Source organism: Myiozetetes cayanensis, unplaced genomic scaffold (assembly GCF_022539395.1).
Source record: "Myiozetetes cayanensis isolate MyiCay16 unplaced genomic scaffold, myiCay2020 scf6-25, whole genome shotgun sequence".
NCBI lineage: Eukaryota > Metazoa > Chordata > Aves > Passeriformes > Tyrannidae > Myiozetetes > Myiozetetes cayanensis.
The window spans coordinates 45,462,137-45,489,647 of record NW_026087853.1 but is presented as its reverse complement, the minus strand read 5'-3'; the positions used below and the strand labels follow the sequence as shown (position 1 = coordinate 45,489,647).

Genomic DNA, 27,511 nt, shown 5'->3' with positions numbered 1-27,511 from the left:
TGATTTCCTCCCATGAGCCAGTCATAGCCAAAGTAGGTTCAGGACCACTGGGGGAGAACACAAACGTGGCCCTGAGCCGAGTCCTGCCTCTGTCTGAACTGCAGCTGTGGAAGTGATTGCTGTTTCTCTTCTAGGGGAAATGAAGTGATAAATGTGGTTATGGTATTACAATGTGCACTTTCTTCAGGCAGGCCTTTCGAAAGGCATCACTGTCTTGAGAGTGTCTGGCAATAACCTTAGTTTATACACCAGTGTGGGATTAAAGATATTAGCCACTTTGCCCCATTAGCAGCATCACTGAAACAGGAGAACAAGTCCTCTTTGAAATGCAGTTTATTCTACAAACATTTAGAGTAAAATCTTAGCTAATTTTCATAACTGCATATAATACCAGAAAGGAAAAGCTCTAGTATGGTCATTTGAAGGTTACTCACAGCAGTTTTCTAAACTACTCACTCGCTAGGGAAGGAGTAAATGAGAGACGAAATGTTTCCTTTCGTTTACACTCATGTTATCCTCTTTGGGCATTTTGTTTCCACACATCCGCATTCATCTACATACACATATGTGAACTGGACCGTCTTATGCTTAGAGCAAACCAGTTCCACCTTCACTTTGTGACTTCTTTTTTCATGGCAGCAAATGCATTTGTGTTCCATTTCATTGGTCTCCAAGGAATACCTACAGAAATTAGGTTTTTCACATCAGTATGTTGCCTGTTATCTTCCCAAAGTGATCCATATTTGCTGCTCCAAATAGAAGCACTTCTAAGGAGCAGAGGAACAAACTTTCCCATCTATTTTTCTGCTTATTCATAACAGCCTTTCCTCAGGATGCCACTGGCTATGCAGGGCCAGATCCTCTGACACCAATGGGGAAAATCCCAGTAACTTTAGTGGATTTGGGATTAGGCTTATTTTGGCAAGACAGAAGAGAACAACTCATGCAGAGAACACAGGGCAGGAAAAAACTTCACTAAACACCACAGCTGTTCAAAAACCACACAAGGACATATTTAAGAGCATGTTTAATAAATTTAGCTGATGTCTTTCCAGAAGGACCTGTTTTCCTAGCTAAGATAAGGCCCTCCTATCACACTAAAGACATTGCTAATGGCTGCTGTTCTGCACTCTCAGTTTCCCAACCAGGTCCTTTTAAAAAGCAGGAAGTTGCAGCCCACTGGTGACAAGAACCCAGGAAGACCAGCCATGGGAGAGGATACAGAAAGGTTTCCTACTTACACAGAATAGGTACTGCACATCCCTTCACAAAAGGGCACTGGGACTGGAGCAGCTGATTTACAGTTGTCATGCACGATGTACTGCTCTTTCACGTTGCGTTTGCATTTGTGCGGCAGGTCGGTACCTGAGCAGAAGAACACTTCTGTTAGACCTTCTCAGACTGGGGAATAAATGTTTTGAAAGGTATCTGCTAGTAAACCAGGGGTAAATCATCCTAGTAAAACTTTTTACAGTTCAAATGCATAACTGAAACCACAACTGAGAGTGCAAAGAGGCAGGAATTGAGTAAAACAACTTCCCGCTGGTCCAGGTACTTTTCCAGTTATGGACTAGCTTTATCATGCAAAGATACTGTTGAACCAAGATCTAAAGGAGACATGAAGGGTTCAGGTTTTACTAAAATTGCTATAAATTACATTTGTGACTCTATTGCAACCTAAGATTTCTGAATGGATGCTACAGAAAAAAAAAACCTTCCTTTCTATGCAATTTTCCAATGGAATAACACAAAAAATATTTTCTACAAATTTTTGTATCAAGAGTATTTTTCAAAGGAGATTAAAAAAAATGAATGTCCCCACTGAAAGAATGTGGCACATTTTTAGTCATCTGTGAGGTAAAAACCAGTTCTGCTGCTGTAAAACTATCTTCTAGTCTGTGGAAACTGCAGGCTCTCAGAGCATGCAGAAACAGGACTACAAGCAGAAAGAACCAAACAGTATTGGAATAGAGAATCAGTGATTTAATGCACTCACACGTCTTACAACAGCCATCTGAAGTCACATCAACTGTCCCCTGTATTGAAAGTAACCAGAACAGTTAGGTAAGATGCAGGTATTGTTAAGGAGAGAGTAGCAATTATGAGAGTTCCATTATATTCCCTTATCTCTAATCAATGCAGATCTCTCATCAGACCTATTTGTGTACCAATTACATATAAAACTGCTTAAAAAATCCTAAACCAAACCAAAACAAACCATCCAGCAAGGAAGGTTTTCTTAAATTTTCTTAAAACTATATACCCTCCTATAAGCCAGGTTAGATGTCCTGGCCTGACCTTATGCAGGTCTTATTGAAGGCAGCTTAAGAACCCCAGCCCCAGAGAATAACAGCTGCTCCTGGAATTGAACAGCCTGGCCTACACAGATCCTACACCAAAGCTAATTCAAGTACATGGCTGTTTTTGTCCATGCTTTGATTTTCAGATCTGCTGTGAAGTCCAAAAATGCTTCTGAAAGTTACTGAAAACCACTAATAGATGAAAACCAGGCTGTGAATGATACCCCTTGCTCATTCACGTTCCACTTCTTAGCTTAATGATACACTACATATCAGAAGACACTCGTGTTCATCAGACCCCCAAGGATCTATGGTGAGTTACCATTTGTTCAATTGCATTTTGTAACACTGATGTTTCTCAAGTGATGAAAAATGCCACCTTGCTATTGCCCTAATAGCCTTCTCTTTCAAGTTCCAGTGCTTATCCCACAGCAATGTGAACTGTGTGGGTTTGTTTGTTTCACTGCCATGGCACACTTCATTCAGGCTGAAAAAGCACATTTCCTTCAAACAAGGATGATCAGCTCAGAAAGATCAAGAAATACTAAAGCAACTCATTCAAAACAGTAAAGATAACTCCCAGGCCAGCAGCATTATGGCTCACACCTGAAGTCTTTTTCTGGCTGTAAAATACTTACTGGCACACAGTTTGCTTCTTCAAATGGTAGGCAGACTTTTACTGTACTAGTCAAGGAAAACTGGCCCGCTGATTCAGTGCACGTGTACTGAGTACAGTTATCATATGGATCTTTATAACTCTTTCCAACCTGATAAAACAGGAAAAAAACCACACATGCCAATGTAATAAAGCGATAGAAATAGAATACTGCGACAGTAACACAACCAATGAACTGGCAGAGGGACTGGGTTGTTCATATTCCTCTGAAAGGGCTGAGATATCTGCAGCTCACATCTTTAAATTCCGTACCAAGCTCTCCCTCCCCCCAGCCTCTGCAAAATCCCTTCTGTGGCCACCCAGGAGGAAAGAATGAGAAGCTGGTAGCAGAATGAGCATAGAGGTATAAGCAGAAATGCCAGAAGGTATGTGTCTTAATGTCTGTGGGTTAAAATATACACAAAAATAAAACCAACCCTTTTAAAAGGTTTGAATAGTTTCCTCTTTTAGTAGATGGAAGAAAACAAAAAAGTGTGAAAAAGGACATAAGTCTTTGCAACAGAGGTTAATGGGTAACAGCAAAGCCTCTTTATGGAAAGATAAAAATTGTATATTGGAGCAGGAGAATCTAGTTTGCAAGATTAATTATCAAACAATAAAACGCTGAAATAGAAAATATGCAGAAGAGCTACCAGAGAAAGCAATAGCATGCAAGACAATAGTCACTGGTTGAACCAACATCATTAACCATTCACAGGAGTAGCAGACTGTAATAAAACCAAAGAGCTGGAACCATGGAATCATAGAATCATTAAAGGTGGAAAAGACCTCCAGGATCAGCAAGTCCATCCTTTAAAGGCTTGGTTCATGACTACACAACTCTACACTCACAAGACATGGTGTATTACCTCAGGGTGATACCAAGTCACACTACACTGCAGCAGCTATGTCACTTAATTTCTGCCTCAGCAAATTCAGAACTAGTGGTAGTTCAGCCATATGAGCTTGCTCACACTATTTACCCCTGTATGTTCAGGGAAGGAAAATAAAACTCTTTCCAGATTAGAGCACTATCATTTGAAGCCTGCTCATGTATCTCTGCAAGAGCACTATTACACGATGTCATCATTCCTTCCAAATTCTTTCTTGCTATTCCATGTCAGGATAAAGGAGGTGGGGAGGGAAGGAACATGATTTCCATTCCTACCCAAGATATATAATTTTCAACACACTAATGCCTGTGAGATGCACACAGCAGAGAGCAGCTACATAAACATCTACCTTTACTTTGGAAACACAGATATTTTTACATCTCCTAGAGATCCTCCCAGCCTTAAATGCATGACACTGGGTGAAAAAGTGCTGAGGTCTTTTTGGTAGTTCAGTCTTGTGTGCAGAGCAAGGGAGTGCTTACCTCAATGGTCACATTGCCAAATGGAAAATTTGCCACACATGCCACTTGCTGGCACTGGCTGCAGCACTGACCCTTCTCTTCCACATAGCGAAAGCCCTGTGGAAATAAAGTTTCCATTTAAACTATGTTAACTGATGTCATAGTCATGAAGCATCTTTGGATCAGAGCTACACTGAAGATGGCAGAGGAAATGAGCCAATCTCCTGGTTTCATCTTTGTTGTCTTTAGAAAACTGTTGGAACCACTTTAAGCCTGACAAGCAAAGCTGGTAATTTTTCTCCCCTATTGAGCAGTGACTACTGGACACTTCAGTTACCATGAAGACTCTCTCATTGGCTATGCTTCTTCTGGCTAACACAAAAGGTGAGATATATTAATTCAGCATATGATTACTTAAACATTAATTCAGTGTATGATTACTCTGCCACCAGTGCTTGGTCTGATATCATTATCCACAAGAACTATTGCTGTCAGACATGTTAAGATTCCCTCCCCTGTGTTTTAGGTATCCATTGGTCTCTCAGTGGGTGTGGGTGTGGGTGTGGGTGTGGCTGGCTTCAGGGTAAAGGACAAAGAAAGGTTTTGTCCATTTGTAACACTGGTCGTGGGTCTGGTCTTATCTGGACATGAATGAAAAAGCAACCACTGTTTATATTCAGTAATAGACTGAGCTGGTTTTGTGCTGATTCTCACAAATACTGAGAAGTGGCAGAGTACTCTCAGCTCACAAGTACTAAGAACTGTCTGGAAAAATACAAAATACAAAAAAAATTTTAAAAAAATAAAATAAAAATAAAATAATAAAGAGTCTATCTTGCAGTGAGAAAGCAGCTACACTATGCTGGTTTCAGAGTATATCCCCTCTATAGCCATTGTTTTTGGTCAAGGAGGTGCTGACCTGCTGGCAGGTGGTTTGGCATTTCACAGGAAGACACTGGATGAGGTTGGTCTGTGTCACGAGATCCTGCTCATCTGTGCACACACAGTTCTCACAAGAGTTTTTAGGCACTATTGCTCCTGGCTGGAAATATAGGGCGAGAGAGAAGGCAGGCCATGAAAAGAATTCAGAGGGTTCTAGAATAAACATTCCCTTGGACTATCAAAAAATTAATGCTTATGAGGTTTATTTTTGGAAGAACTTCCTGAAATGAATATTTCCAGATCTCTAAAAACTCACAATCGATATCACAAAATGAAGACAAGGCTGACACCTCCAAGTGCATCAATGACGTCAAATGAGTTATTTCATAAATTCCGTGCATCTACTTTTGCTCAGTTTGACATAGAAATTAATCTTTCAACATTCAATGAAGTTTAAAATTTGTATTCAATCATAATTCTGACCTATTGACTCTAAAACATAGGTAAGATCTCATTTAGTAAGCAAGTTACTGGTCTCTAGCATTACCTATTCAGTAACCTATCACAGAATCACAGATGGCTTGGGGTTGGAAAGGACTTCTGCAGGTTATCTGGTCCAATGCCCATTTCCAATAGTACATAAGACTATTGGCAGGGAAAAATGCCAGGCCATAATCCTGCTTTTTGTATAAGTATTGGCAATAGCAACTTCAGAAAATTCTGACCCAGGCAGCATTAACTTGTGAAAAGAGGCATCTGGAAGAAGACCTACCTTAAATTCAACTCCTTCAGAAACACATACACCTTTTGGTACTGTAAGAACAAACAAAATGAAAAGGATGTGCTAGAAACGATGCAAATAGTTACTATAGTCATCTCTGAATTGCAAGTGATTCAGAGAAGTCAAAGAGCAGAACTCAATAGCCCACACAAAGGGGAAAAAAGTATATAGTACATGGTGCTAATTGTTATTCAGAAGCCCACATATTATTCAGAAGTCCACATCTGCTTAGATGTTATGCATGAAGTGGAAGGTAATTCTATATCCTGGAATTTTCCATAAGGTAAAATCTATTTACCTCATGGGTTTTTTACCCACACTTGAAATTACTTGACCTTTTCTTCATTGTTAACCACCTTCCTGGTAACAAAGCCAGTGGGAAACTGGCTCATATGTGAATCTAGAAATATAACTTAGAGCAGAGCTTCTGGATGGGTTCAATTTAGCCATCATTCATTATCTGATCAATAGCTTACACTCACTGAATACTGGCTACGGAGAACCTACACCAGTTACTCCAACTCCAAAAGAAAAAGGAAAAAAAAAAATCACCACTTGTAAAGGCTGATAGGGAAGGGAAGAGGCTATCGCTTATGATTTTACCTCATTCAGCAAAAAATGAAATAATTCAAGGAATAAATAAAACACCTTCAAGAAACAAGCTACTTACTACAGGAGAAGATAGGACAACAACCATCCTCAGATATAGCAACCACTGGTTGGAAACCTAAGTCACATCCTGTTTTGTTGATAATGCAGGTTTTTATATCACATTCTGCAATAGATAACAGATAAACTAAGCCAAAGCATCCCATCCAGCAGCATTATTTGCAGACAAAGCTTGAACATCCAAGAAATTGTGTAGAAATAGATGGATGATTCTTGTATCACACATTTTTGGAGTTTGAGACATGTTCAGGTGAAGTATCTCTAATTTTTCTCCACTGTAAAGCTCTTCCTGGGATATGTATTTATGGCCCTTGTTCCTGCTTCTCTTCCCCCACTGAATGTCATCTCTAAAAAAACTAAACACACTTAGACAAGTGACAGGGAAACAACTTGGAGTAAAGATAAATGAGTCTGAGAGTGAAAAAATAAAGAGGCAGTGGATGAGAGCCAAAGATGCAAAGGTTGGGACATGCAAGGCAAAGGACCTTGACAATGTCCACTGCTCCCTTAAGGCATCCAAGGAGCCTAATGGACCTCTTCCTGGTAGGCTGAAGGGATGAGGAACAGAAAAAACATCCCACTACCATTGCCAGGATCCCTTGTCCTGCATCTTGGTATAGCTGCTGGGAATGGTCAGCATTAGGAGCAGACTAGTCCTGTGTTGTGGTGGGCATTTGGGACTGGGAGGATGAAAATGCAAAGGTGAGGGCAAACATATATCAGGAATGTCCACAGGAAGCCTTAGTGGAGTCTGAAAGATGAACCTATCCTCCCTTACTGGAGTGGTCTCTGTGAAAGGATCACCCTCTCATCTCAGAAGGACAAGAGCCAGAGGATCCTGTGAAGCAGGTGGTCCAAATGATCCAGGGGGATATTCCAATGTAAGTATCTGTCAGGTCATGGCACTAATTTAGAGTACAAGTTGGACCAGAGGAGTTCTGTTCTGATAGCAAGAGCTCCTGGCACGTAGATAGAAGAAATGACCACTTCAGTGTGTTTATTTGAATCTGGTATCCTTGGGATACCAGATCTCAGTCAAGGACAACTGCTGAAGGCATGATGCCACATTTTGACATATGAATTATCTACTCACCACAGACAGTCTCCATGCAGCATGGGTCATCCAGACGTGGTTTTATTTTGCGTACAAAGCCCTCTTTTGTGCAGTTGATGGGTGGAGATTTAGCACAAGGGCGGGGGAAGCAAGAGATATTCAAGGTGGCTTCATCACAAGTACAGTATTGACAGTCATGCTCCCAAGCCTCTCTAGGCTATGAAAACAATAAGGATTGCAGTTCAGAGAGCAAAAACTGGAAATATTATATCAATGAATGCCTGCTGCAAGACAGTGTAGGGCTGAGTTCAAATTCCAGAGGGAGGAGAAAGGAACAGTAAGAAAAAATGCTATTACTTGCCACCTTCCTTTGCTAGTTTATGTGTTTCCAGAAGAGAAGCCTGGTAGTTCTACCAAGAAACCAATTCCCACAAACTGCTATTTCTGCTTCTGTGCCTCAAATGATTAAAAAACTTCTACAGTTAATAAAATCTGCTGGTTTTGTTCCTAGTGTCTTTGCAGTTCACTGTTTTTTAAGCTTAGAATTAAAAGAAACAACTCATGCAGCCATTTTTACAGGAGGTCACAGAACCCAGATATAGTATAAAGACAGTATTTTCCTTTCTCTTACCTGTTTCACTGACCCATCTTGTGCAGTGCAGCCTATAAAATGAATTACATGTTACTTTAATGGCAACTGAACTGGGGAAAACAAGAGAAGCAGGAAGAAGGAATAGAAGGAAAGTCTTGAAATCTGAGAAACAACCACAAAGAGGAATCCAGAGTGGAAAGTCACAGGCTGTATACCCAAAAAAATCTTCCCAAAAAACCATTCTCCCCTTTGTTCTTTTGAAAGTTGCACATTCTGCATAAGAACATGACAGAAACTATCAATCTGAAATGCTTCCAGCCTAACTAGAAAGAGTCAGTATCAAGGTCTCCCCCATTTCCTCTGTACCCAAAATATCCCCCTTAATGTGCACTTCTAGTCAGGCTCTTACCCAGCCCCCAACCCCTCCTCTGCCTTCCCATCACACCATTTAAATTATTGCTTACCACAAACAGAAGCACAAATGCCATCATGATCATTCAGCAGAGTTTTCCCATCAGGACAGTAGCATCCCTCAACAAACACTGATGTGTTTTTTGGGGAGGGAAGGGTGTCCCTAACGACTTCTCTGCACAATTAGAATATAAACAGGAATGAATGAGAGGCAGAAATGTAGCCCAGGGCAATCAGACACCTAAATCCCATGGGAATGTGAACTTCAAATTTCCCCGGCAATTTTCACATCATGGACTTGAAAAATGCCTTAGGAAATGACCCACCTGCTGAAGCAAGTTTTTCTTCTTGCTTCACCGCATGGCTTGTACACCTGATCCCGAGGACAGATGGCCTCTGTGGAGCATTGCAACACATAGGTTAAGAAGTCCAGACCCACGTGTACCCTCCAATGCACAGCGGGCAAAGCACCCGCGCTATCACAGCCCACATCTCGTGGGTCCTCACAGCCCAGGCTCCTGCCCGGGAGGGAGTCCCTGCAGCTTCGGCAAGAGTGGCCAATGGATTCAGCAAGCTCTAGCTATAGTAGTACTAACAGTGCTCACCCCCGAATCGCGGGGTCCCCTGAGCAGGGCAAAGCACGCAGACAGAAGCGGTGTGTTGCCATCTAGTGCCGAAGCTTTAGGAAACACACCGCACCCGGCTGAGCTACTCAGGAGAGAACACGGGCTTGTTTCCCCATTGTTTTGCATCAGTTCTGGACTGGAACAACCTTTTTAATTGTTCCTGCTTTTTTCCCAGGTCCAGAGCAGCTCAGAAAAGATTGAAGCCCGATGATGTGGAGGAATATAAACAAGCACGTAGGTGAGAAACAGACCAGACTTGCTTCACCATCCGGCCTTACCACACTGGCCATTCGCCTGCCTCCTCCAGTCCACGCAGACCCCGTGGAGCCCGCACAAGGCTGCGTACGTCTGCATGCTCTGGCACTCGGTGCTGGGCTGCTCTTCTGAGCACCCACTGGCCACACACGCCTCATAGTAGGGCTGGGGGGGGACCACGCCGTGGCACTCAGTCAGGGTCCTTCACAAAGCAAGGAGACAGACCTTGGGTGGCTTTCAAGAAAGAATTCAAGAACCAAACCCTCCACACCCAGGCAAAGCCTCAAGGTAAAGATACAACTACAAATGGCTCTCGTAGGCAATATGCCCACACAGCTTAAATAAGAATGAGCTTTACCTCCCATTCTTTACAATGCTTTGAAAGCAAGCACTTCTATGTTAGACTGCAACCTGCAAAGGCTCCTGCACAGCTCATAGCTATAAATCTGTATGCTGACATTTTCATATTAGCATGTTTATACATCCTGTTTTAAAGCAGAAAATTATTTTACAAACAGACACACATGCTCACTATATTTTGACTCTGTTCTGTAACATTCAGAGCTTTCAGATAGTGAATCATAGCTAGCTCCTTGCTGGCTTGTCCAGAACTGACAGGCAGAGGGAGTGCCAAGTGGCAGACACTATTAAGGGAGGACTGATTTTGATGATGCAGCTGAAAAATATCTGCCAGTCTCAGGAACACTCACACATCAGTTCACTGCTCAGTTTCCCAAGGTATGCAAGACTTCATATTTTCATCATATCCTATAATCAGTTCACCCAAGCTATGTAGTAAAACACTAAATTATCTTGTGGACTTTTTCTTCTTATACCTTCAGGAGTTGTCTTACCAGATGATTTTACACAGATTAGAAGGCTCACAATGCTGGTGATACTCAATCATAGTTGGTTCTGAGACACCTGGATTGCAGTATCTGTTGGTAGGATATGGTGCTTTCCAATCTAATGCCATGTCTTTGAAGGATTCAGTAACTTTACCATTCCTCTTCATAGCATCATCAGACTTCTGGTTGGTGCAAGTACCTGGTAGTAATATCAAAGCAAAGTGAAAATTCAAGGTCAGCTGATGCCGATGAAGCTGTTTTTAGAGAACATTTGGAGGGAAGTTCATCTCCTTGTGGGAAGTTAACAACATGTGGGATCCTGGATAAGTTCACAAAAACTTTTCATAGGAAGAGAAGGCTAGAAGAAACAGTTTGCCAGTTACTCATGAAAACCAGAATTGGCATGTTGGTTGATACATTTCTCCCAGTGGCCAAATCAACTGAGATGGCTCTGTCTAGGATAGGACTGTCCAGACTTTTTTATGTTCCCATATGGAATATATATGTTCAAGAGCAAGGGCTTAGAAAAAGTCTGCCTCCATTCACCAACAGACTGCAAACAGAATGAAAGGATGTGGCTTAAAACTCTATCTCCTGACAGTGTCTTTCCCCTAAATAGTGATAAATTTATTACAATTTGTGAAAAATAGAAATCAATGGAGTTGCAAGCATTTATAGATGTTTATAAGGGGATGAGTGAAAGAAGGAGGAAAATTTATTGCACTGATTATTGTCAGCTGATGAGGACACTCACCACATAGTCCCATGGTATTATTATAAAACTTTCCATAAGGGAGTTTTATGTAAAATGCAAGTTGACTGTAGGAGACATAAACCTCTAATTCAGGTATTTCGATTATGGCATAAAGTCCAGAACTGCTTATCCTGATACCATTCTTGGAAATGTCTGGAACAACTTTTTTATTGTTAAACAAAACCTAAAAAGAAGAGAAACAAAAAGGTCTCTGTGAATACTCTTCTGTTAAGTAAGGTTAATGATCTGTGCAACTTGAAAGCAGAGCAGTACAAATTCGGATCTTAGGTCCACCTAACTCTTTCAAAGACCGTCATTTAAGCAGTTTCTAAGATTCTTTTTAATATGTCATAATTCATATTTGAATGCTCATATCAGGATAAAACCCACAATTTTCAGTTATGTCATAATTTCCTGGATTTTTAGAATATAAAAATTTTTGTTGATACTAAGCAAAAAAGAGAGAGAGAAAACGATGCAATTACATTTCCTACCCATTCCGTTATTTTACAAGCTTCATCCTTTGTCATGGTAGGACATTTGGCAGCAACTACAGCAAAATAATATTGAACATTTGTTTTAATACAATACTTTACCAAGTTTGTTATTTTTCCATGCTCCATTGCTTGTGTCAGAATAACAGTAGAGTTGGAGTGAAAAATGATAAGGGACATTGAACAAATTGCTCCATCAATGGCACCACAGTAGTAGTTGTCTATGTGAATCCAGAAATTGTGAGAGTCAGGATGAGTTGACTTCACAAGGACATAGGTGCAATTTTCTTTAAAATGATAATATGTTCCATCAAAAGTCACGTAATGCTCATTTCCCCATCCACTACAAATACCTGGAAGACAGAGTGACAGTCTTCAAATTTGGCTTATAAGCTTCCTGCAAGTACAAGCTGGATTTAACTCTTTTACTCGCTTCCAGTGAGAGCCAAAATAACCAGTTTCATAAAGAAAGACTAGCCTAACAAGCATATTCCTATCCACTTTTAACAGCCGATGTTTTAGATGGCATTTCTGTTCCATTGTAACCTACTGAAATAATATGAATATAATATAGATGTTGACCACACAGACTTATCCTTCTTGGATACATAACATCAATTTCAGGAATTCTTCTGCCACTTACACTGACACTCAAAGACTTCACAGCACCCAGTTTCATCGTAGTGTTTCGTGAACGGGAAACCATTGACACAGATTTTCAGCTGCTGAGGAGGGCAAGTCATGCTGGACAGTTTGATATTGTTTCCTTCTCCCAGGCAAGTGGCAGTCTGGCAGTGTCCAAAATTCCATGTTTCATTAAACTATGGATGGATTGGGGAAAAAAAAAAGGAGAGGCATAGAGTAAAATAATGTAACAAAATCTTTAAAATCACACACAGCAACTGTGTTCTATTCAGTTAATTGTCTAGCATGGCAAGAGTTGGTGCCTACTCTGTGTCTCGAAACCAGGCAATACGAAACATAAGCAATTAACAGAGCCTTGATATCTACTTTTTGTATAGGACTAAATATTAAGGTCCTGACCACTTCTGGTCATGGAATATGTCCAGATGTGATCTCCTAGTCTTTGTTCAGCTTGGGAAGCTCTGCCCACATCATTTAGACGTTTCAGGTGAACAGAGAAATCTTCAACTTATTCTCTCAGTGGGGGTTTCTGGTATAATTCTAAATCATCTAATTCTGCCACATGTATAGTCCAGCTGTAGTGGTGGATACCAGCATCAGAGGAGAACACCAAATCTTGGCTGCAGACAATGCATGTATGATGAGTGATGAAACACTTGGACTTCTTCCAAGTCTCTCACCTTTCTGGGAGGAATGAGTGCAAGACAATCGCTCACAGGAGCCCTTGTGGAAGAAGGAACTTGGTTTGTTGCACTGGGAGTAGATGCTGGTGGACAGGTTTCAGAATCTGGATCACAGCTCTTGAGGGTCTCAGCATGACCAGTTTTACACTCTGCCCAAATTAATTCAATCTGACACAATTTATTGCAGACAGAATAAGCACAACGATCCGATGTATTCACGGGCAGAGAAACATTTTCTCCTGCAAGGCCAAAACCCAACAAATTAGCACCAGACTGTACATGAAATGTCTCATTCCCAAAGCCTATGCATCACAGATCAGCTCTGTACTTAGCCCTGCATTTAACTGTCTGGGTCTGCCTCTACCCAACAGCCATGTTCAGGTGTGACTGTCTGTCTGCAGCACCTTGAATTTAGTGACTAAACTGGAGCTCAATTCATCCAAATGGCAAAGGCTGAGGAAGGGCCACAAGTGGCTAATCTGAAATTCTGCTCTTTAGTACATTAGCAGGAGTTGAAAATGCATACAAAAGGAGAGAATACTCAAGACATCACAGAGTGCACCTGGGGTCTTCATAAACAGAATAAGTGGATCAGGAGCTACTAATAGATGAAGAACAGTCTTTCCTTCCCTGGTTTTGGAATATTACTGTGAGCTACAAGCTTGTGTTCATCAGTTTGGGATTCAGGTCTCTTCTGACATTAGCGTCTGCTGTAAGTTTCCTTACAGCAGGGATATTCAAACCCCAACAAAGTTATTGAACGTGAGAGAGTTGTAGTTCTGAAGCTGTTAGTTACAGTTTAAAGATGCAACAACTTCTGCTAATGTTTGACTGCAGCAGGCAGAATGAGCCCCTGCTGAAGCATCTTTATCTAACAGTACATCTTTCCACATCAATGGTGCAGAACAAAAATGTGCATGGTTTCTCACCCATTTGTATCAACTGCCCATTGTCGTTGCAGAAGCAGGGAGTGGCTACCACTGGCAATGGAGGTGCAGATGTTACAGTCTGCATATGTGTTTCTGCAGGAAATGAAATCAATTAATGTTCAAATGCTCTGATACTCTCCTTTCAATCCCTAAGACATCTATTACATTCTTTACAACCACAAAAAAAAAAAAAAAAAGGAAAACATAATCTTTTTTTTACCCCCACTACATTCTGTACATGTATACACAAAAACCACCCTCTCTGTATTTATATACACTCTCTCTATTACACAGTGTGGTGCTATAATAATACACACACATGCCCCCTTGTAGGGAGTTTTTTATACATATATATACATATATATACATATATATATGTATATATATACACATGCATAAAATACAATAACCTCCCCTTCTACTGTCACTCATTCATTCCAGTTTAAGGTTTCTAATGCTTCAGTACTTCACCTGACTTTGCAGAGGTGCTTTCCAGCTGGCACTCCATTTGGCTTTTCTAAGCCTTGTTGCAAAGAGACTGTTGGTTTAAATACAGACAGATCATACAGACATTTTACTATGCCACCTACACCTACACTCTGCTTTTAGTAGTCTTTTCCTACCTACTGCTTCATCATACTTCTTATTCCATTTGTTAACACTTTGCAAATAGCAAACACACAGGGTCACTGTCAAGTCTTTAGTCCTTCCAGTCATGTGAGTGGAGATGCTAACTTTTAATTTTCCTTGTAGTCTTTGCATAACTTGCTACCAGCATTATACACCTTTTTTTTGGCCACTTATTTTATTTGCCATAATCACGAGACAAAATTTCCACTTTTTTTTCCTCTCTTTTTACTTCCTGTTTTCTGCTCTTTCACAGTCTCTTCACTCTGCAATTTATCTTTTGGAAAGGGAAATAACTGCCAGCCAGCTTTATTTTCATGTTCCAGTGACCCATTTGAGACTCACTTATTCCAATGAAGAAAACAGTACAATAGGGACCATAGTGTGATATTGGTGATAAGAAGGAGAAAAACAATGTTTAGGTGTATGAAATATTGAGACTAACACCACCGGTGTCAACTATGATATGCCCAAAATTATTGTAAAAGCTGTACAGAAAAACGGCTGAATCTCTCTATTCTCTCTTTACCTCACTGACAGTAAGGTTAGTAAGACTCTATAAAAATTACACTTTTGGTCCTCACTACAAGATCCACAAGCTCTGATCCCTCATTTTTGAAGCTTCAGTAGTCTTAAATTCTTAGCTTATCCTAGACACGCAGTAGGAGTCTTTTCCCAAGATGGATAGATCTTACTACCATTGCAGACTTCCACAGAATCAGCACCAAACTTCTTAAGAGATCCAGTACCTTGTGCTGGTGTAGATGGTGTTCTGCATGTCCTAAGTGTTTTAATGATCTCTCCATTAGGGCCACAAACAGCTTCACTGCACTCCGTCCCATACACGTAGCTGTACACAGTTTCATTTAACGTGTAGGTCTTTCCATTGTAACAGCAAAGGCAAACTGAGGCACCAAAAGAGCAAATACCACGGTAACAGAGGACAATATGCAATATTGTGCAATATAAACACAAATGAATAGAAAACCAAACTCTGTGTTTATACTTCTGAAATTCACAACATCAAACATGAGTTACCTGGCTGGAAAACTTTCTCAGTTTCTACTTAAGAAGCTGCACTGGTAATCTGTCTTATTTATTTTAAAGTGGATTGGATTTTTATGGTTGCTGGTGTTTCTTGGAGTCAGCTTGCATAGAGGAATAACTGGTTGCTGAAAGAATCAGAACTGGTATTGCCCTAACCCCACAGGGAATACAGGTGAATTCCCTTTTGGCAGGGAATGTGAGTGGGATTACTGCCTTGCTGAGTGACAAAACACTGGCTCAGAAGGTGTTGCACAGCTGTTTCCACCCACTTATGAGAAGCATGCAGTGATAAACAGTTTCATTTAAATACATTAGAAGCTCTACAGATTTTGGAGAATGTATGTTCAGGAACCAAAAGAAATATATCTATTACTGCAAACCTGAAAATGTGGTGTTTGCTGTGTCACTCTGCATTTTGGGATGTGGTTTCTCCCAGATATGGGACTGAACTAATATCATACTTCAAGTGTATCCTTTAGGCACACAAATGTATCTTCATAAGATAGCTGTCTTGGCTCATTTTGTGAAATTAATGGACAGGACTTCTACGAGATATGTCCTGTTCTAAAAGTACTCATTTAAACAGGTACCATGAATGGCCTGCTACAGACTAGTGTCTGTTTTCACTGACCACCAAGGAGGTGTAAAAGTGGAAAAAGTGTTATTTACATGGATAGAATGAATCCCACATGTCATACCTCTCTCCTTCTTCCCTCTAACTATCCTTTAGACAATTCTTGAGGTCAAAATATATCTTTCTGCATCAAAGTATATCTGTACTGCTGTGCAACCACCTATTAAACTACCTATCTGGATTCCTATTACCAATATGCTTGCAGTAATATATGATACTGGGTGTTTCAGTCCTATCATCACTCAATGCATGGTGAAGGTGGGGAAGAGTTACCTTTGGAGTCTTCAGTACATAGTTTCTCTACAGGATCACTGAAGAAAAGAGAAAAGAAGACTTGTTTTATTGACTTGAATCAGTATATGGTATAGCAATGTCTGCAACATACTTTTACATAAGAACCTGCTCCTGAAGGGTTTAATAATAATTGTCCCACCTATGATCAGTCACAAAACATTGCCTAGCTTATTCTTTCCAGTCCTATTCTACCTTTCTCTCCATCAACTGACCTACCATGAAGTGCAGTTGGGGAGGGAGACACACTCCCTGCTCTCCTCATCAAAATATGGCTTGTCAGGACTACATTCTGGGTAACAGCCTGGAAGGTGAAAGTAAGCAAAGCATTCTTAGTCTGCCTTACACAGATACAGGAAAAAACATAAATACCTCTATCAGATAGAGATTTCTTTCAAAAATGAATGTGATTCCAGTATGAATGTTCTTTTTACTACCAGTTATCTTTTCATTCCTCCTTTTTCTCTCTCCCAAAAGTTTTAATTAACTCTGTCAACAGAGAATTATTCTTTGCAAATTTATATTGAATGGCTTCTTATTCCTCCCCATATTTAAAGGTAACAGGTAAATTATGCTATGAATGGTACCATCACATGGAGAATTAGCCTAGGTAAGGCATGGTCAGTGAGCTTCTGGGGCAAATGGGATAACCTTTCAGTCACCTGATGCTTAAGACATTTAAAAGCAGACTAGTAGCTGTTAAAAACTGCATTAAAGGAAGAATTACCTTCTAGACTATACAGCAAGTTCCCACATTTCTCTTGTGGGTTCCTGCAGGTCCTTAGACAAGGGGCTCCACAGGGTTTATAGAACCATTCATGTTTGTCAGGTGGATTGTAATAATCACAGAACACAGCTGGAACAGAAGAATAAAACACCTGTAGGTCTCAGGCACTGGATGGGGGTTATTTTTAAATCTTGCTTAAAAGATTTAAATAAGATAAACAAGATTGAAAAACTTGTTTAGTCACACACGCATGGCAATGTCACTGTTCTGCTCTTCTTTATCTCCTGTGCTCCTAAGCACATGGAGCACTGCTTTTCTATGTGCATTTTCAGTGCAATACTTACGGCAAATGGCAGGTGTTCTCCAGTTTATACAGACACCAGCTCTGCTACAGCTTCTTGAATAAGCAGCAACTGAGGTACAGAAGCACTCACAGTCTCCCACGCTGTCACAGCCACAGAAGTCAGAAACACAAGATTCATAATATGGTATTGGGTTCACCTATCAAAATAGCAGCAGATCTGTCACCACAGGTGTATTGGCTGCACTGTGTTTTAATGAGGGAAAAGGTTCTGAATTTCTGTCATGCACTGGAGGTTTGTGACAGACTGGGATTGTCATGAAGGAGCTATGATATTTTACAACAGGTAGTTTTCTATTTTCACCTGCCTGGTGGAATTGGACTCTAATTCTTCTCATTCTCATGTGTGTAATACTGTCACTTATCCTCAATATGTCTTTCCAGTGTGATTTCTGTGGGACTGAACTACCTTGCTTTGGCTTAGCCCAACCATATAGTGTGCATTCTCTACCTGGTAAAGTGAGTATAAAAGGAAATTCTATTTCCACTGAATTTCATGTCTCTTGTGTTTTAACCTGTGTTAACATAAACTAACCAAGGAAATTAAGCCCAGTTTGTTTTTAAAATGGCTTATTAAAGTGCACTGAAGCTTTGTATACACATTCTAATTAATAATTAGTACCCTTGTTTCTATTTAGATTAATTCAATTTGTGTCTGAAATAAACCAAATAATTAATCTCTTTAGATAACTTGAATGAACTTCCTCAAGTACAGTATGCAGTTTTGGGCACCACAATGAAAAAAAGACATTAAGCTATTAGAGAGCATCCAAAGGAGAGCCACGAGGATGGTGAAAGGTCTGGAGGGGAAGCCTTATGAGGAGCTCCTGAGGTCCCTTGGTTTGTTCAGACTGAAGAGGAGACTGAGGGGATACCTCATTGCAGTTTTCAGCTTCCTGGTGAGGGGCAGTGGAGGGGTAGGTACTGATCTCTTCACTCCCGTGATCAGTGACGGGGTTAGAAGAAGCAGCATGAAGCTGAAGGGGGGGAGGTTTAGGTTGGATACCAGGAAAAGATTTTTCACCCAGAGGGTGGTTGAGCACTGAAACAGGCTCCCCAGAGGAGTGGTCACAGCACCAAGCACCAAGTTCAAGAAGCATTTGGACAACACTCTCAGGCACATGGAGTGATTCTTTGGGTGTCCTGGGCAGGGCCAGGAGTTTGACTTGATGGGTCCCTTCAAACTCAGAATATTCTATGGTTCTATAAGGATCACCACACAAACAGACTTACACCAACTTATCTCTAGGTTTTAAAAACAGCTATCTAAATTTTTAATTCTGGTGGCCAAGTATAATCCTCTTTATCTTCAGTTACTCAAAACAGTTACTGCTGTTTCCTCGTAATATATATTAATATATATAAAATACTGTGCTACAGGATTTAACTGGCATAGCTGTCAAGTGAGGTTCTGACTAAGGTAGCCCTTGTACTCGAGGATTCTGTGTAGTAGCCCTTTATAGTAAGAATATTCATGCAAATGTACTGCCAATTAGCAACAAATACCTAGTGGGGAACTACTGAGGATGACAGAACAGGATTACCTTACTGTGACAGGCTTCAAAGATGTTACTCTTAATGATGCTACAGTGCTTCTGTCCCAAGGCAGACTTGAAAGGCTGATCAGCACACGGGTCTGTCATGTTTATATTTGAGCAGGTGCTTGTTATTTTCCAGCTGTTTCCAAATTCCTGGATGCTCATCTCCATGGACTGCCCTCTGGTTGTGAAATCATTCCTTGAGCGGCCGTCAAAATCCCCACAAAGACCACAGACTTTTCCCTGGGAAGTTTGTGTAGGCGTAGTAAATGGCTTGGTTATTTTGAGTGCAGCCCACTTTTTGACAGAAATAAACTATAGAACAGGTCAAGGCAATATAGCTGCAAGTTTCGAAACAGACATCAAAAACAGCCTAGAAAAAGCTGAACTTAACTGGCAAGAACAGTATTAGTGTGTTGCCAATACTGTAAAGTGTTTGGCTTTACTTTTACTTTTTTCCAAATATTTTGAGTGTTTCATACTGACTGAACAATGAAATAAAACATAAATTATGACCTGCTTGCTGCTTCTTCTTGAAAACTAAACCAAACTCTTTTCCGAACACCGCTTTTCAAATTGGGACTCCAGTTCTGGATGTGGAACTTTGAGTTTGAAATCATAACTCTCGGTCCATCCCATACCTACCTGGAAAGATGGTGCCACATGAACAACAACAGTAGTCTTCTGGTCCCACATGAAGTTCATCCCTTGGTTTGTTTCAATCACAATATAACCTCCTCTGAGGTCCACTTTGTAATTTTTCTCAGCTCCTGGATCAGTAGCTATCTCCTGAATTCTTCCTTCCAAGAGCCTTATTTCGCTGCTCTACAAATGAACAGATACATTGCATGGAAGGAAATACAGTAAAAACTTAGTGTAACAGCACTGGTATTCTGCCTCGTGTTCTTTGCCTTATTTTTCTGTAGTCTTTGCACCACGTTGTGGTTTGCTGCCAGACATGTGAGCCACAGACAAGACCCACTGAGTTTGAAGGGAAACGTCTGCCCTTGCATGACAACTCTTACCTCACGGACACATGAACTGTCCTCATTCTAGAAGAAATCTATTCTGCTGGCACAGCAGCTCCTGAGCACACAGGCAACTGGGCATGCCAGAACACCCCTTGCCACACTGCTTTGTTTCACTGCCTTTCTTCAGCATCCCCTTACTCCCCACTATGGGAGAAATCTCTTTAGTGCACATTTTGAGGAAATGCTAAGCCTGAGCTGGAGGGAAGAAACTCTGCCCTATGCTCAGAGCATGGTACAGAAACGTGCTCCTCTAAAAACTTCACCATCACTCCTAGACCACTAATGTGACAGATACAAATACACACAGACAGATGCACACACATAGAGCGCTGTGGACTCCTTGTATCTATCCCCTCACCTGCAGAAGTGTTCAGTGTCTCTGTTAACACCAAACATCTAAACCTTTCCCAGCTTGCCTGCCTCTGCTTTCTGGCTGTTTGACTTCCATAGGTACTCTCTAGAGGCAACTGTGAAGGAATATAAGGGGATGATACACTAATTGCTACAAAATCAAGACTACAACTCCTTGGTTATAATCTATTCTAGACAAACCTCAAAAATCAATGTGATCTTTAGGGAGCAGATGGACCGTGACTCTCCACAGGCGTTGTTCTGAATTACAATCCGGAAGGTGCCAGCATCCATGTTATTGGGGCAAAAATCCTTAGAAAAATAGATAATGTTCTATTAGATCTTTTCAGGCAACTACTCCAGTCATAAACATTTTCAGGAGCCCTAAGTGCATGACACTCTAGTTTGACTTCTATTATTTTGTCACTTCTTTATTCATCAAAACTGCAAATTTTAGAAGAATGCAGTGAAAGCTGACCTAGTGGCAGGTTCACACTTGACCAGGATTTTCGAAAAGAAAAACTAAGGGAAAAAATGAGTTTTTCATAGCAGCAGTCCTGCCCAATCAAAAAGAAGAAAGTTTGTTGGTTTTTTTTTAATTAACAAAACCAACTGTAATTTGGGGATGACAAAATATCTCACTGAGTACTGTCTCATTACATGAAATTATTATACATGAGGCTCACACCTTAACCTCTGCATGCTTCTATCACAATAAAAATAATGTCAGTCTTGGATGGCTGAGAGAAAGACTTTTCAACACCACACTAATTCCTTTCCTTTGCAAATGCTGGAATAATATTGGGAAAGGGCTGTCCAATCCAGGAGTTAATCTTTTGGGATCACACAGTGCCCTCTTGTGTCACTTCTGAAGGTCAATTTCCTTTGTTTTATCTGGAAAATCTCACTGTATCTGCTCTAGGTACAAAAGGAGGGGACTAAACCTTGCTCATCAGTGTTGATTATTTAACATGGGAATGCCTTTTAATTACTCATAGTGAGGCATACAGTTTAAGCTGTGAAAAACATAAGAATGGAAAAGTGAAAAAAATTGATACCTGAGCTAGGATATAGTCACAGTCTCCCAGGAAATCAAACTTCTCTCCATCAAAGCTCATGTAATGCCCGTTTCCATACACAGTGCAGGTTCCCTTGCAGGGCTTGTCTGTGCAATTCCACTGCCTTTTGTTACAGGTGCTGGAAGGCAAGATGCAAAGAATCACAATATTTGTATGAAACATGAGTTTTCCTTAACCCCCAAAAAAGGGCCAGAATAATGAAAATCTTTGGGTTTTGCAGTGCTTCCAAGAAAACGATCATCTCCCACTCTTCCAGCCATTTCCTCTCAACTGTTCTGAGATCACGCCATGAGATGGCATATTAATCAGAAAGTTCATATTTACTACCCAGACACATTTGAACTTTGTCTATTTTTAGTCTATTTTTTCCTTCAAAAATATTTTAAATCAATTAGTCCTGACAGCAGACAGTGGGGATTTAGGAGAGAGATTCAAGATGAAGAACTGAATATTTCAACCATTTCTGAATACTAATTTTTGAGGGACCATGTGGTCAGTTCTGTTCCTGACTACAGTGCTGTGCGCAAATGTTATCTCTGTCTTCCCTTGGATATTGGGTCTGACTGAGATGGAGATAATTTTTTCCCACAGTAGCTTTGCAATGGTATCTAGAAATGCATTGGTAACACCCCAGTGTTTGAGCTGTTGCTGGAACAGCATCAAGGCTGTGTCTTCAGCATTCCCCCCTTACCAGCTGTCTAGGGGATGGGCAAGGTCATGGGAGGGGACAGAGACAGGACAGCTGTCCCAAACTGGCCATGGATACTCCAAACCATGTGATGTCTGCTCAGCAGTAAAAGCTAAGAGCATGGGGTGGTGTGGGGGGGTGAGGGGGCATTTGTTTTATGATGTTTGCTTTCTGGAGCAACTGCTATTCATACTGAAGGCCTAATTCCTGAGAAGTGACTGGACATCACCTATTGATGGGAAATAGGGAATAAATATTTTGTTTTCCTTTGCTTCTGCACACAGCCTTTGCTTTTGCTTTATTAAACTCTCTTTATCTTGACCCATGAGATTTTCCATCTTATTTTCTCCCCACTGGTGTCCTGCTGAGGAAGGTAGTGATAGAGCAGGTAGGTGGGCACCTGACATTCAGCCAAGGTCAACCCACCACACCTTGACAAACCTTACTGCTAGTTCAGGAGGACTGCAGACAGAAAATTTTGTTTGTTATACCCTTGGCACAGATAATGCATCTTTTTTCCCATGTGTGTGCTGTTCTCATAAGAAAACAAAGCCATTGCTGCAATAAAACTTCTTAATGACTCTGTGATAGCAGCAACTGCTTACCTGGCTTTGACTTTACATGTGAAACTTGATTGCCTGTAGCAATGGTGATTAGACCAAAGTGTTTCCTCTTGGCAGAACTATACAGTCTCATCCTCACTAAATAATGGATGAGGATTCAAAGCATTTTACCCACCATGATTAGCAACAACAGCGAAATCTATGGCAGCATTATACCAGAAATTGGAGCAACTAGAGAATTAATTTATCTTGAGAACCATGCAACTGGAAGCACCACAAGTGATGAGGATGGAGCATTGCAATTCCTCACTCACTTATGTAAATTCAATCCTTTTCTAGAGTTCAGCTGTGCCCAATAGATGCAGTCTCAATTCCCCCTTATTGGATAAGCAAGCACAGACCAACTAGGGTAAGACTGTTATTTCTGAAGCTGATGTGAAAGTAGAAAAGGATGGAAATGGTTTGACAGAAGATCTTGGTACATGTTCTCCCCAAGTGCAGGCTCCTGCAATGGGTTGCAGAGAAATATTTCCCCCCTGTTATTTTTACAAGAAGCCTGATGGCTCTAATGATGAAGAGCATGGCTCCAAAGTGCATCCTGCCCCCTGGGTGCACTATGCAATGACAATTTTAATATACTTTCTTATAAAACAAGACTCCTTGGAATAACATACCATGTGTTGCAGTCCACTTTGATGGTTTCCCCAGGTTTATAAAAGTGTCCTCCATGTACACACGGACACTGATCTTTGGGAATACATCCTCCACTGCCATCCAGTACCAGTCCATCAGGACACATGCAGCCAGAAACACATTCTGTGACATACTGCACATTTAAAGATGAAACAGAAATCAGTTCCTTAATGCACAGAAAGAACGGGGAACCAGCAGAGGTGCTAGGTCTGGATGCCAAACCTGGATTCCCCAAAACCAAAGTTCCTTAACTGCAAGCGAGTGACAATCAAGCTACAAGTATCACAGCTACATTGTTGGCTATAGGTGCTGTGTGATCAGTAAAGCAGCCAGTCTGTGAACAGCAGAGTTTGTTAAGGACAGTCACACACGCACAGTCATGCTGTCCCATGTTCCTGCTAGGAGGTGAAGCCCTTACACAGTGCATGTCCTGCGTCTTACAGCTTTTCTGACACTCCGATCCAATCGCACCGGGACCTGCGGAGCTGCAGTTGAAGTAATACATGGGAGCTGGGCAATCTGTAGTAGGAAGAAAACATTTTAGGAAGGTAATTTAGTGAAAGCAATAAAGGTGCCACTAGCAATTGTAAAACTAGCCAGAGCATTTCAGAGGGCAGTAAGAGTCTCTCATTTAAAGTTTCTAATAGCTTTTGCTTCTGCTCAGTAACAGTGCAGGAAGAAGGAGACAGATAACTTCAAAGGTTTGGGAAGTATCCTCATCTTTTAAAGAATCCAGTGAGGATGGTGACATTTTACAAAGACAAATATTATCAATAACCAGCACGTTTCAAGGAGAATGAAAAGAATGTGCAGAATACCAAATGTTACAGAAAGTGAGAGATAACACAGAAAAACATTATAAATACTAGCTGACATCACAATGCCATTATTTTATAGAATCTCACCTTTTACCAGGATGGTTTCTCCAATGCAGTCTAATCTTCCTTGAATGCATTTGCTAAAGAGATTCCATAAAACGAAACACATCAGCTCTTTGCCCATTTCTCCCTCACAAGAGAAAAAGGCACTGCAAAGCTTCACTAGTCACATGAATAACAAATTCCTATCAAAATGAATATTTGGTACAGCTGTCAGTTTCACAGACATAAATTACCATTTCCTGAAGGAAGATTAAGAGATCCTGCTCTTAAATACTCTTCCTTCATCCGTCACTGATTTACTGTGTATTTTCCCTAAATCAAGCTTTTCCTAAGCATTTATTTTCCACTCCATGAGATTAGAATAATACTTTCTTAAATAAGAGACCTCTTAAATTACTAAATGAATATGTGTTTATAAAATAATCTAGAGTCCTCAGTTGGAAAACAGAGAGAGAGAGAATATATAAACATCTAAAGATAATAAAACAGCCTTCTCCCGGTGTTTGTTTGCATTGCTGCCCTAAAGTGGTTGAAAATGAGAAATGACAATTGTTTTTCATTATAGATGCAGATTAATTATCCTATTTTTAGTATTTTCACTTTAAAACTTGAGATTTGGTTTTAGATTGTTTTCCTGGACCATTTTTGGTTTCTAAACAGTCTGCAGTATGGTGTATTGGAGGATGGTTTTCACTTTGCTATTTCATTTCAAAGCCTGAAACTTTCCCAAGCCCTCTGTCTTCTAGAAACCTTGCTCGCATTGTACAGGGATAATTTGACAGAACAATTAACTTTGCATAGAGGTAGGTAACAAATATTGCTCTACTTAACACGTTTTCAGGTTCTTGCTTGCTAGCAGGAATATAGGATCTTAACATTTGCTGGGGCTGCATTTCCTGCCAGGGCAATATTTGCTTTGGTACAGTCGAGGAGAAATTAGTCATTATTCCTTACTGTAAAATGATACCATTTATGGATTGGAGCAGAGACTTTCCCAGTGAGCCCTGCTATTCCCAGGCATGCAGCAGCCTTTGCACCACCAGAGAAGCTTACCACATCAGTTTGTCCTCTTGGAAGGAGTTGCCGGGTTGAACAATCTTGCCTTTGTAGTAGCAGGGACAGTCATCTGGAGTTACACATTGCTCTTCATCGTTTAGGTAGGTCCCTTCAGGGCAACCACAGCCCTCCATGGGAGGGATCTGAACTTTGCACAGCGGATCAGGTTCATCCAGCGAGCGGCAAGACTGGTTACAGTACTTCACACTGTAGTTATAAACCATAGTCTCAGGACACTCCTCAGAGGGATCTTTGCAAAAGAAATAAAAGGAATGTATGGCTGCCTTTGTGCAATCATCTCTCGTGCTGTTTCTGCACATTGGTAACCATAAATGTGCTGTTACCAAACTAGAAGACCTTGTCTCCCAGTGTTCTGGGGGAAATCTGCTTACATAGACTGACCTACATTACACTGAATACTGAGATAATCAGCAGGGTATATATTTTGTAATATGAAGAATTTACTTTTCTATCTTACACCAAGAACTGAAACCAGTAATTTCTGACTTGTCCTTGTAGTTAAAAATTAGTTCTCTGACCTCTACTAAAGATTTCTTTGTCTGGGAATAACTGGGAAATGAGCATATTTTGTAAGAGGCAAATTCTGATGTTAAATGGGCAGTGACAAGGAACTCATTAATCATTTGATGCTGCCAATGAAAGTGTGTTTCAATTCTCATAGATGTCTTGAAGAAAACTTTTGTTGTCATCCTCTGGGGAAATGAGAAACAACAATTTCTAAGACATCTGAATGGACCAAACAGTTAAATACCAAAATCTAAAGAGCTCAACTAACCCTGTAAAACAGTGAAAAGCTGTTTAATTTTCATAGGCTGCCAACATGCAACACCTTCAAAACTCTGCCATAAAATCTGCAATAGTGATCCAAAGAGATGACATCAAATTCTGTCAGGAAAAATCATCCACATTAAGGCTGTGGTTTTCAAGAAAGTCTAGCATCCAGATTCCTCTGAAATGAAACGAAAAATGGAGATCTAGTCATCTTGGGCCTCTTTCTAACTCACATCTGCAGATTTAACCCCACAGACCTTTTTCAGATGTATTAGAAAGTACAGAGGAGTTGCTCATGGGCAGTTGTGCTAATCAACTTTCCAGCAATACTACCAAACATATCGGCAATATGTTCCATGCCTAAACAAAGCTCTGTATGGTTTTCCAGTCCATGACCATAGTACACTTTCTTAGATTACTTAGCATCCTAGGCTTGTGTACACATTCAAAACCAGCACCTCTACCAACAAAACCCATTTGGTTTTCTGGTCCTAGCTGGAGCAAACACAATATCCCATGTATAAATCAGGCAAGCCATATTCTCCTACTTTATAGGCATCCTTTGAAGATGCAGCAACTGGTATTTGTAAAACAAAATAGGCCAAATAAGAAAGGTATTAATAAGGACGCTGAGCATGAATTTATATCTGTCTCAATTGGTAGCTATTAATGCAATAAAAGAATGTGTTTACTTTCTCCCTTTTGTGGAGGAAAAAGATGTCTTTTGGTAAAGCAAGATCATGTAGGAGGAAGGTTATTTGATTACAGTACTCATGGTCAGAGATTTGCCATCTTAGATTACACAAATAACGACTGGAGGCAAGAGTGCAGAGAACATGAGCATACCAAAGATATCTTTAAGCTAGCTTGCACAAGGAGTGCTAGAAAAGCAGTGCCATGACTTAGCAAAGACTACAAACCCCAACAGTGTGCTGGGTAACCAGTAACTCAAGTAATGGTTCGTGCCTCTGCTGAAGATTGTGTAACACACAGGCACAGCCAACAGTTAGATACATACACTCTATTTACTGCAATGTAGGCATCCACTTAGGATATAACCTGCCTTGGATGCTGCCTGCAGCCTAGCAGAGTGGACACAGCTGCAGGAGTTGGAACAGCTTTTCCAACCCCCACACTGGGACAGAACACCGAGAGTGACTGCTGTGGCCCATTTGTTCATTTACTCATGAACAGTGCAACCTTCACTCTTATCACAGGCA

General features: G+C 40.6%; 1 protein-coding gene across 1 annotated transcript in view; it reads right to left on the bottom strand.

The window, feature by feature from the left end:
- Window positions 1–317: 317 nt before the first annotated feature.
- The window catches only part of LOC126650602 (mucin-5B), a 44,035-nt gene continuing 16,841 nt past the window's right edge, over window positions 318–27,511 (bottom strand). Inside the window, exons 16-47 of the mRNA XM_050335588.1 lie at window positions 25,497–25,749; window positions 24,468–24,520; window positions 23,981–24,081; window positions 23,544–23,695; window positions 21,598–21,736; window positions 20,741–20,851; window positions 19,803–19,982; window positions 19,164–19,400; window positions 17,603–17,759; window positions 17,259–17,387; window positions 16,751–16,835; window positions 16,514–16,551; window positions 15,309–15,464; window positions 13,933–14,025; window positions 13,001–13,242; window positions 12,319–12,496; window positions 11,778–12,028; window positions 11,182–11,365; window positions 10,434–10,626; window positions 9,603–9,781; window positions 9,025–9,094; window positions 8,752–8,873; window positions 8,327–8,358; window positions 7,735–7,912; window positions 6,643–6,747; window positions 5,964–6,004; window positions 5,229–5,351; window positions 4,331–4,426; window positions 2,939–3,067; window positions 1,997–2,036; window positions 1,242–1,365; window positions 318–681 (exon numbers count right to left, since the gene is read on the bottom strand). Coding sequence (XP_050191545.1) covers window positions 507–681; window positions 1,242–1,365; window positions 1,997–2,036; window positions 2,939–3,067; window positions 4,331–4,426; window positions 5,229–5,351; window positions 5,964–6,004; window positions 6,643–6,747; window positions 7,735–7,912; window positions 8,327–8,358; window positions 8,752–8,873; window positions 9,025–9,094; window positions 9,603–9,781; window positions 10,434–10,626; window positions 11,182–11,365; window positions 11,778–12,028; window positions 12,319–12,496; window positions 13,001–13,242; window positions 13,933–14,025; window positions 15,309–15,464; window positions 16,514–16,551; window positions 16,751–16,835; window positions 17,259–17,387; window positions 17,603–17,759; window positions 19,164–19,400; window positions 19,803–19,982; window positions 20,741–20,851; window positions 21,598–21,736; window positions 23,544–23,695; window positions 23,981–24,081; window positions 24,468–24,520; window positions 25,497–25,749 — 4,346 coding nt within the window. The 3' untranslated portion in view covers window positions 318–506. The remainder of the gene's footprint in view (window positions 682–1,241; window positions 1,366–1,996; window positions 2,037–2,938; window positions 3,068–4,330; window positions 4,427–5,228; window positions 5,352–5,963; window positions 6,005–6,642; window positions 6,748–7,734; window positions 7,913–8,326; window positions 8,359–8,751; window positions 8,874–9,024; window positions 9,095–9,602; window positions 9,782–10,433; window positions 10,627–11,181; window positions 11,366–11,777; window positions 12,029–12,318; window positions 12,497–13,000; window positions 13,243–13,932; window positions 14,026–15,308; window positions 15,465–16,513; window positions 16,552–16,750; window positions 16,836–17,258; window positions 17,388–17,602; window positions 17,760–19,163; window positions 19,401–19,802; window positions 19,983–20,740; window positions 20,852–21,597; window positions 21,737–23,543; window positions 23,696–23,980; window positions 24,082–24,467; window positions 24,521–25,496; window positions 25,750–27,511) is intronic.